Source organism: Dinoponera quadriceps, unplaced genomic scaffold (assembly GCF_001313825.1).
Source record: "Dinoponera quadriceps isolate SergipeBrazil2010 unplaced genomic scaffold, ASM131382v1 scaffold566, whole genome shotgun sequence".
Taxonomy (NCBI): Eukaryota; Metazoa; Arthropoda; class Insecta; order Hymenoptera; family Formicidae; genus Dinoponera; species Dinoponera quadriceps.
Genome location: NW_014555972.1, coordinates 2006656 through 2017947, shown reverse-complemented (window position 1 = coordinate 2017947; position 11292 = coordinate 2006656). Strand labels below are relative to the sequence as shown.

Sequence of the window (11292 nt, the reverse complement as noted above, 5' to 3'; positions counted from 1 at the left end):
GGGGGTGGGGGGTGGGGGGAGGGAATCGCGATTATGCCAATCAACAATGAAGCTTGTCCACATACGGTCGCGCACCGGTTACGGGCGTTAATTCGATCCTTGCGTCAATAAATCCGTCAGTCCCGCAAGGATCACTCGAAATATTAGTATTTCACCTCGTCGATCGCCTCGGTCGACGAGGGGAGCTGAATTCCCTATTAGGTTATCTCACAAGTATTTCCTCTCACTCCGGAGTATCGTTGGATGAATTGTATGTAAAAACAGGGACGTCAAGAGAAAGGGAAGAGAAACTCGGGAGGGCTGTGCGCCGAAACGTACTCTTTTAAACCGAATCGGTGAAAATGTCACTGATGCAGTAAAATAATATTTCACCGATCGATAAGTGAGTGTACTACCGCCACTTGGGTTTTATACTTCACCAATTTGGTCGGCGGAAGTTTCACTGCAAATCGCTGTTACGTGTCCTGCAGCAGAAATATATATATAGAGGGAAAGCACTAAAACTGACATAGATGTAGTAAATCGACGTACCCATGTTTCTCGGCTGTAAAGCACTAAACCCTGTCAGACAGCACACTGAAACTCGTCTACTGTGTACAGTAGTTGTAGCTGAAGTGGCAGTTTCCGTTTCCACAGCGCGTTCGCTGTGTTATTAGCGTCATTTGATTTTTTTTCGTCGCGCCATCTTGTTAATATGTTTGTTGAGCTATCTCGTTACGAAAATTAAGGTAACAAGTTAGTTTCACATTCGCCGTGAGATCTAATTTTTTTATATCAATTTTTTACCGTTAAAAATGTACTTAATGGATATACGCAGCAAAAACTTCATACTCTGATTAATTTACAATTGTCTACAACTCCTCAAATGTCATCGGGAACTTTTCAATGTTTACTCCTGTCAGAGTCCTGTCTGAGCCCTTAACGGGTTTTCCCAACGAAATTTTACCGTCCGTAGCTGCCGTACTTAGAACTATGACCATCGGTGAGACCATTGACTGCTTCTCAGTGATAATGCACGGTGATTGCATTTTCGAGAGTACACACGGAATCGGATGAATTTCATGAGACGGGACACGAACGGTCCAAGTGGTTCGATAATTAATTCAAGCGATGAATAATCTTCATCTACATCGGTCGCGTTCGCACAGTAGTACCTCTACAAACACCGAGTCAACAGCCTTCCCCCTCCCCTTGCCGCCGAACATAATATCTCGTTTACCTCGCCGGCAATCAAGCGCGAGCGGTCGCAACGTTTAACAATTTCTTCGTCGCCGCTATTCCAGGCAAGTCACACACCATGCTGGGAACCCCGGAGGCTGGTCACACACTGGGCGCGATCCCATGTGCCATAGCGTGGCTTTTCCGCGGCATTTCCGAGCAACGGCAAAGGACCGGTGCCAGGTTCAGCGTCAGGGTCAGCTGTGTGGAATTGACCACCGGCCAGCAACAACTGAGGGACCTGCTTGCGGCTCACGCGAACGGTAAGTAATCTTCCAATTAGTCGGGAGAGAAGTATCCTCGCGTGAAAGAGCCCGGGCTTTTTTTTTTGCCAATTAACGTTATCCACTTAGCGCCAATCCGCCGCAAACGACGTAGATACGTCCTTCGTGAGTAGATTGCAAAAATACACATTTTCTCTCTCTCTCTCTTTCTCTCTTTCTCTCAGTTCCTCCGTTATTTCGAGAGAGTAGAAATCGCCATCGCGACGCTGGACGGAGATTGTCTGGCGATAAACGAATCAACTCGCGATTGTCAAAATTAAATTCGGATAATGCGGTTATCGTACGACGAAAGGTCGGTCGAAACAGATAAAAAACGGCATTCTGATTTCCCAAGTAGGAATTTACTACTGGCGAGGTACTGGCCGATATCGATTTGTGATGTATAGTACCAGATGCTAATATTGATTTTAACCTCTTCCGGGATATTGACACATATGTGTACGTTTAGTCTTATTTAAAAATTACCGTTGTTTATAATTACAAAAATTTTTGAAATTAAAAAATTAAACGTTATCAAAGTAGGCCATGATGGCTGCATGTCAAAATCGATTCGCAAATAAGGTATCTTTGTTTTTTGTGCATTCCATTAGAGCGGATCGTAGATCAGAAATTAAAAATTCATCCCTGAAGAGGTTAATATTGGGATGGTAGAAACGGGTGTCTGTATACAGCGAAGCTGTTTTTACCGATTCTCGCCGACTTAGCTTACATCATTTAAAACGTTTAATCGCGTGAAATTAATACGTTAAATTACAGCATGTTAAGTTAACGAGTCCAATCGTGTTAAATGATGTGATTTAAAACAGCGTGGGACGTACAAGAAGTGTGCGAGAAGATCCTCAGCTGAAGGATTTGAAGTGTACCGAAAGTCAAAATACCGAAATATAACATCTGCTTTACGATACCGGCCTAGTACGGTGTCAGTATCCTGTATTGACGGACTATATACGATGCCTATCTCAAAAGATCGCGTGGCAATCAGTATTCGCTTAATCCGCCGCTTTCGTAACGAAGCAGAGGCACGATTAGGCGCACGTGAGGTCACGTCGTAAGTCGTTTGAAAACAGAAAAGACGGTCCGAAGGTAGCCGGCGCTTCGACGAGTACAAACGCACTGTAATCGGCACGTATGCATTATTCATCGTTCGACATCGTGACATTATTCAACGAGCGTACGCACTTTGCGCGCGCGCGCGCGACGCCATTAACATGATTTCCGAGTTCGACGTTTACCGGCGGATTAAACCGCAGCCGAACCAACGCGATTTCTCGTCGAGGAAACTCTTGCACACTCTAGGAAGCTCTTGTGTCTCGAGCAACCCTCCTTTTTAAAGGAACAGATGAGAGGCAAGGTGGAGGAGCGAGGATCGCACGAGAGAGACGGAAGCGATTTGCCGATTGTGAGCCCTTCTCGCGGAGGAGCGGCAGCTGAAACTTTCCCGAGCGTTTCCGCGATAGGGTTCGGCGTGCTCCCGCAATTAATTCGATGTCTTGAACAATGCGGCCAGGACCATAATCGTTTAGATTAATTAGTGCCGAGAACGCAGCGTGGCGAGAGATTCGTCTCGCCACGCCGATGCGCGCTGCGCCGGACGTGCAATTCCAGGGCGGCGGATCCGCCGGTCGTTCAAATCGCCGATCGTCTGATCGCGTCGAGACGAGATCCCCTGACGTAATCAGGACTAATGCACTAGTCAACGCAACGACTAGTTCATCAGGCTTTTTCAAACGTACGCGGAGAATCCTCCTCCCCGCGTCAAACTGACCCGGTATATCCTATTATTAATATTTTTAATAACTCCTATTTCCCAAACTATTAGCAATTATTCAATTGTGCCTTTGATCCTCTAGAATATTGCGAAAAATAGTCGGCAGGAGTCGAACCTGGAAACATGCCGGGCACAAAGAAATGAGTATTTTAAAATAATTTTACGAGAATACTCCGACTCTCCATGAATATATTTTATGCATGCAAATTGTTTTACATTGAATCAAACTGGACCACTCGGCGAAGCAATTTATCGGACGGTACAGTACCTCTCATTCCGCTCGTCGGATATTGTCGGAAGAACACGGCCGTCCCTGCGAAAATACGGATATTTCATTCGAGTTTAAAGACAGTCAGCACACGGCCAGAGCCGGAGGCTAGAGCCGGTGGAATTCCGCGCGGAAATTGCAATAGCTCGCACGTCCCATTTGCCTGATACGCGCATTCGGCCGAGTCGACGTCTGACGTCTCCGAATCGACGAAAATCGGTCGTGCGGCCGGCCGTCGTGCGCGAAAGCACGAAACGGGGAAATTGTCCCGCGCGCGCTTTCTCTCTCTCTCTCTCTCTCTCTCTCTCTCTCGCGACAGTCTCTCGACTGTGAGTGATTCGAGGAGGATTTCGCGGTAATATTCATGAAGTAGGACGAGAGAAACCCGGTATTGGCTGCAATTTGGTTTCGTCTTCACGGACGGCCGAGTAGACGACTTGGCCCGTAAAATTGAGGGGCGGGATTATTTCCTCCTTCTGCCTCACGTTGACCGCTGCCTCTGTTTTCCGTCCTCTCTTATCTTCGTTGCCCGCTCCTTTTTGCGCCACGCGTATCTCGAGGAATCGCCGAGGACTCGCTGGACTAATAAAGAGTCGTTCCTTCGGAGGGTGGATTGCTATGGTGCACTTATGGGAACGATCGTCAAACGTCGTCGAGGACGTTGCTCTGAAAATTAACCGAGCTATCCGCCAGGAGCTCCTAGCTCCAGAAACGACATCTATAAATTTGCGCGATATCTCTCTAATGTCGGACGCTACGCGAGTTATGATCCAGTTATATGGGTTGAACGTACGACTTGAAATAAAGGCTCGCAATTAGACTTTTCGCGTTGTTAATTTTAATTTCTCCGACACGTCTCAATTATAAATCAACATGCAGGGTGAGATCAGGAGAAATCAAGAAAGAGGAAAAATCGGATGATTTCTTGAGTCGAAATTTCGGCTATATGTTAAACTTTTAGGGGAAAAACACCAGAATCGACATGTTAATTTGTTTTTGGGCCTTGAAGCCTTGTTGAAGGTAAAATTAAAATTTATGCGTGGAAATTCAAATCAGCTACGTTTCTGTACCAAAATCTATGATAGTCTTGAAATTACTGTATACCCGACTTGCGATATTTTAAGCAAACAAAAAAACAAACAGAAGAAATAATAACTACATAATAGGAGTTAAGGTTTATAACAAAATAGGTTTATATATAATTTAAATTCTAATAGTATAATTTACATATGCTTTGTTCATAATGTTCTTAAATTTCCGTTTTTGTTATTTCAACGTTAAAATAAGCGGTCCAAGATAACGTTAAAATTAAATTGTAGAATTTGTAGAATTAAAAGTTCAAAAGGGAAGTTAATAAATGTCAGTATCGTCAAAATAAATGTTTACTAGGATATAAGCCATCTAAAAATCAGTCTTAAGAATGTTAAAGTAGCATCTAAACTTCGGCCCGGGTTTCGATCATTTGGTCAGGTATAATATTTTCTCTATTTTCTGCCGCGCAATATCATTTCGCGAGAGCACCGACGACATGTTCGGCATGTTACGTTCGCAATATGCAGTTTTCACGCTTCACGTCGAAATTGCGCGAATCAGGAAATTTGCCACGGTGATTTCAAACGGTGTTTTCTCCCGGGCACGCTCAGGTCCCATTTTCAGCGACGGTACTTCGGGGATTTTACAGTTATGGAAATTAAGACGTTTATTAGTATAAGTTACCGAATGCCCCGAATACGTGCGATGCGCGCATTCCACATAAAACTCGCGTTAGACGCGTCATTTGAATGCTGGCTTAAAGACTGCGTCTTTCCGTCCGCGAACCAATTAAGATCCGATGGAATTAATTTTCCAGCTTATTAAATAATTAACTCGTATCTATAGAACTATCTTGACTTCGTAAATCTATCCTTCGCCCCCTACGCCCGTTCGCAATTCTCCTCTCCTCCTCTATTTCTTCGTTCGCATCTTATTTCAAGCAAAACTCGGTACCAATGGCGTAACTATCGTTTGGAGAATCAACTCGCGGAGAACGGACTCGAGGATCCTTCATCTCGCATCTCGTGGGATTATTTCGTTTCTTTCAGACGAGCAAGCTCCGCGATTATCTTGAATAATACGCGATAATGTAGGTACCCGACAAGATGAAACGTGAGACACTCGCAGATGACGAATTTTAGCCATTCTCCATTCTCTTTCCTTCTCCTCGTGTCTTTGTCTTTATTACCGCGCTCCATTCTTTTTTTTTTTCCAACATCTCCCTTTCCACCGTTCTTTCTGCTCTTTTTTTTACCCTTCTTCCTCTCTCTTTTCTCGCTTGCGTTTTCTGTCTTTCTTCAATCCGCAAGAACATTAGTTACGCCACTGTCGGGCGCTGCAACCAGCGCGTTCTTCGCTTGAGATTTAAGTCGAGTAGCAGCACCCTCCAAGTTCGCATTTTCCCCAGCGAACTTGATAATCCCGCCCGGTAATTATTTAAAGTTTTCGACGGTCTGGATCTTACACGAGTGCCGCGCCGACGCGAAAAGGGGGAGAATGTCCCCGAGCAAAGGTTTACCTTTGTTACTTCTAACTGTATGCAATGGAATATTTAATTAAGCTTACGCCTTAATGCAATAATTGAAGCAACTTGCGGCGGAATATTTAACACTCAACCGAGCTTAAAATTAGAGAGAGGCGGAGACAGCGAGAGGGAAGGAGGGGGAGAGAAGGGCAGAGAGAGAGAGAGAGAGAGACGCTTTTGTTCGCACCGGATGTCGTAAATAAATGCATTCGTGAATAAATAACTTGATCCTCCGTTAATTTATATTCACTCACGCACCACCTCTAAATAATACCCACAGTATAGATAAAATATATTTTGTTAATGTCGATATATATTATCAATTTTTCTTCTATTATAATATGAATTAGTAATTGTTAAATGTTGGATTATTCAAAGCGATTGTTAAAAGCGTACTCACAAATTCATCACATATTTTGCTACTATATTTGTATACTTTAAATCAAATTCTCTGGCTGCTGAAAAGTACAGATGATGAATAATTATTATCGCAGAGTGTATCCTTTTAGCGAATATTTGTAGATCATCGAGAGAGAGAGAGAGAGAGAGAGAGAGAGAGAGAGAGAGAGAGAGAGAAATTCTATCATAGCTGACTGTTTATTAGAATAACATCATCATTTGTGACATCCGACCGCAATCGAGCCAAATATTTACAATAACGTTGTAGTTTATGGAATAAATAATAAATATACCGACGAATATATCGACGAATGCATAATTCTCAGCACGGGAAGAAATTGGTATATTGTTCACAGTACGCGCACACATATTCGAATAAATATATTATAACATAATATCAATTCACACACGGCGCGCCTACATAAAAACGATTTTCTCCCGTACGGCGGCAAAGTAATTCCGAGTGTCACGCTTCATATATGGAATAAACCGCTTCCGCGTACGTGAAACGTGGTAGACAGGACGATTCAGAGTTACCCTTTAACTAACCTTTCAATATGTCAGAACAAATGATTGAACCAACATATCAATGGGTTCGACGACACGTTGGCGGAGAGAGAGACAGCCTTGGCCAAAAGCACCGTGCCTTCTAATAATTTTTTTATAAATCAATTTCGTTTATTAACGTCCACGTGTGATGTAATCAGCAATGAGCTAATAAAACTTGATAACAAAAGACGAAGTACAATTATTAGCGCGCGGTATTTTGCATTTTTTGTCATTCGTTAGTCACGTTGCGATTAATTCTGCGCTTTTTCACTCGAACTACTGGTTTAACTTTCCCCGCTGTCTTTTTAGGGACGAAGTTAGATTTCCTTTAGCGAAACTACTGTTACAATATCGCACGATTTATTCGTTTAATAGTCGAGAGAGATAAGCGGTGACTTTGAATGGTCCTGTACAGATCCCCGTGTGACGGACACCGGATTCCCTCGAATCGTATCCATTTTAATCGGCCGTATGCATATCAACGAACCGTGCGGCGGGAAAAAGAAGAGAAGCCGAGAATATTTTTTCGTTCGTTTCCGTTCGGTCGCGGCGAGAGGAGACCGACGATAATTCTCGCTACCTGTTATTGTTTTATATTTCTCCCGCGCGTATCGGTCTCGCGGAGATAAGGACGAGAGTAGAGAATAATAGAGAAGGAACAAAACGGCTCGCGTGGCTCGGTCGGGCAGCTTTTAGCGTGTACGACGTGAAAGTGAGACGAACGGAAAAAGTGGAAAAAAATATCAGGGGCGAATTGAAAAGGAGCGAAGTTGGAGCGGCGGGGGGGAGGGGGACACGTGCGACGCGAGATAGGGGAAAGTCGCCGCACACGTTTTGCATTCCGCACTTTCTTGATTGCGCGGCCTACAGCACCCTTCTTCTCGACTGCGTACCGGATGAAACCGCGAAAAATCGGGCGCTGCTTTGCCGGTCAGGATGCAATCGATCTGTTTCGAAGAAGGAAACAGGCGGAATCCGCTCCTCTGACAGCGCTTGAAATTCCATTAGAAGAGTCAGAAACGAGCATCGATACATATACCGCCATATTGTTGACAAATCGAGAAAAATTTCTCATAAACATTTCGAAGGATCTGGAAAAAAATTGAATAGAATTTTCTTTCGCGAATTCGCAACTGCTCGTTCAATAACTGCACAGAGGGAAGTTCTAAATTAAATTGTTTCAAGTAAAATTGTTGAGGCTGAAAGTGACTGGAATTATAATCCTCTTTCGGACTCAACCGAATCTTCTTTTGGTTTTAACTAAAAAAGTAACGGCAACAGTATGCACGTAAGGTCATTATTACACAATAGAAATTGTTCTATGTTTAAAAACGGTCCACTGACATTTTTGTGTTACTTTAACTTTAACTTGAACTTTAAGGAACGTGTTACAAAGTGCATAAATATATACATTAAATTGATATATTCATCGTTTTTTAACATATTACTTTTTAACCTATTCATTCTGTTAAAATGACAACTTTTTTACTGTCTCTTGACGCTGGTAACACTTATTAGGAAAATGGTTCTCCTGATTATAATTCCGTCATTTGTGCGATTATAGTTACAAAAATCAACAATTTTTTTTCTCAGTTCACCAACTTTGATTGCCGTTTTTTTGTTCCCAAGGAATCAAAGTCCTCGGCTCTTCGTACCTGGCGAGTCTCGAATTAAACATTTTCTACGTCGCACAGAATGCCAGATACCTGGCGATACCGGCCAACCGAAAATATCGACCGAAGTGCGGAATGATTCACCGCTAAGCCGACTATCGTCCCGTGGCTGTTCGATTACACGAATTGTTTGTTAATACTCAATTTGACCGCTAACCGTTGTCGATCGGAAAACTCGCGATAGCAATAACCGCGATACCACATCGACTGCATAGCGCAGGAAGAGAGTATAGCAACTCGATAAACTATCAGCTCTGCCACCGCGTTCCCCGTTCCCTCGATTTCGATCAAACTATTTCTAAGGCTGTAAGTAACACTCATCGTGCGCCTCGAATGATACACGATATACGATATTGTGAAAAAAAAAGATTAAACAGCAATTAACTAGTAAAAGATGATTGAATAAAGTTATTCAACAGTCGTCGCGAATTTCTTTCGATTTTTGTCGACAAAAATTACTTTTCTATTTTTTCTATTTTTTTTTTCATTTGACAAAAACTACGTATTTGATATTTTTCCGCGAACAGACTAAATTTTGTCGACAATTAGGACTTGAATTTTTCAATTATTCGGATTCCGCTTTTCTGCTCGGAATTGTAGCGACGACCAAGTGACTTAAGATCAGCAAGATTGTAACTGGCGACGATTCGGCATGTAACTGAGTTTCAAAAGGACGGGCACCGTTAAAGTGCCGAGTGGCAGAGCGAGGAAGGCGTGTCGTTCACGAAACGGCCGTAAGTTTTCCTTCCCTACGAGAAAGTCGGCCACGGTCCATTGCCCGGCGCTACTCACTCGGAAGCCACCCGGTACGTAGGACGACGGTTTTCTTTAATTGCTCGCTGCAAAGTAGATCCGGTGGCCCATCCCCCTCCCCTCTTCTCATAAAAGTAACGGGGATGCTTGCGGCGTATTATCTCCCGGTGGGAAAGTGACTCACGCCGAATTCGGCAATTGTCAAACGCGTCGGGGATTAATAAAGGAGACTCCGTATATAAAAACTGGCACGACGAATTGCGTGAGAGCGAAGAGGTGAAACGATAAAGCCGGGGATAAATCTTTAACGAAATATTTAACCGCGGGTGCGCGACAAAGTTCGGATAAATTGCCTGAATACCGGCCGCTACGGTTGACTTCGCGGCGGAAGAAACGATAAATCCACGGCGTTAAATCAAAAGCGCAGTTTTACATTAAAACTTTCCCTAACGAGACTTCCCGCCGGCGCAAAAATAAAGTTAACGACTAAACCGAGCATCCGCGCGCGAACGCGCCGTGATTTACGGGAAATGCGAAATATTTTCGCGAGAAGGCCGATCCGTGTCCTTCTCTCCGGACGGGAAGGCAACCTTCTCGGCCGCCGTCTGATATTTCGATGTAACTCGCCCATTAATCCCGTCTCTATCGCGTCGCTGCGAAATGACGGCGCCGTGAACTTTCGTTAACCCTTTCACATAGCTCTCATATTCGTCCACACGCGCCCGAGGTAGTCTGGTAACACTTATTTCGGCGAATGTAGGTACGTCAGGCGTGTGTAGACTCCGTCGGGCCCGCCACTTTCGACGCCGCCGACTCCGCTTCTACTTTAATACGCGCGCGATCCGAGGGTTCGTTAATTTTCTTCTGCTCTCCCTTCGCCTCCTCTTCGCCGCCAAAGGGGCCCGCGATATTGCACGTGAATACACTGGGTGTCCTGCGAATCGGGCTGCGCTTCGCCGGAGCCCAGAGGAGTTGCATGTCGCGCGATCGATACGTCAACTTTGACACTCGCGGATAAGTCAGCGGTGTGTCCGCGTAATGCACTTATACGCAGTAAGCGAGGCCAATGAAGGGAGCGCTGCTTCGAGTAACGTGTCACTTGAAATCTACTTTTCGAGCTATCATCCCCACTTTATAATATTTTCTGGAATATCATTTTCGATGCTTAAGAATGATCTTGTAATATATTTTGAATTAGATGCGATGCCGATATATGTTTGTCGTGTGGTAATTCTCGCGCGTTTCATCACTTATCGCGAGCTATTTGCGTAGGGACGGCGTAATTCGTTGCGATCAAATTGTTGCTATTGCCATGAGAGTAACAATATTCCAAAGGTCACGTTGTATAATACAGATTCTATATGCCGTGTCGTTGAAGGAAGACCTCGGGGAACCGGCGTCAATGACCGTGACGTCGCTTGCTCGTTCGCTCTCTCTCTCTCTCTCTCTCTCTCTCTCTCTCTCTCCCTCTCTCTCTCTCTTTCTGTCTGAGGTCCATGAAATGAAAGTGTTTCAGGATATTAAACCGTCAGGAACTCGTAAGACGTTATTAAACCGTAAAGGATAAAATTGCTATGTCCCAGAAAGAGGTACATGCATAATTCTGTTCTCGGATCAAGATAATACCCCCTCAATCGATTACGCTCCCGAGAGCGCTGGATTAACGGAAGCACTTAAAACGTACGGCATCATTATTAGCGCGTGCTGCTCACGAGAGAACTAATTTCGGACCATCAGCTCGGATCACCCGCTATTCAGCAAATTGTTTTCAATTTACTCGATGGAAGCAACAAAAGTGCGTCGCGTACGTTCCGATGATCTAA

The 11292-nt window shown here is 44.1% G+C and overlaps 1 protein-coding gene across 2 annotated transcripts in view; it reads left to right on the top strand.

The window, feature by feature from the left end:
- Positions 1-11292, top strand: part of LOC106746411 — a 431128-nt gene that overhangs the window by 402606 nt on the left and 17230 nt on the right. For both annotated transcript variants that reach the window (XR_001374598.1, XM_014623001.1), the window contains exon 9: positions 1284-1481. Coding sequence is in view for 1 of the 2 variants with exons in the window: in XM_014623001.1 (XP_014478487.1) it covers positions 1284-1481 (198 nt within the window). In the remaining variant the exon portion in view is untranslated. The remainder of the gene's footprint in view (positions 1-1283; positions 1482-11292) is intronic.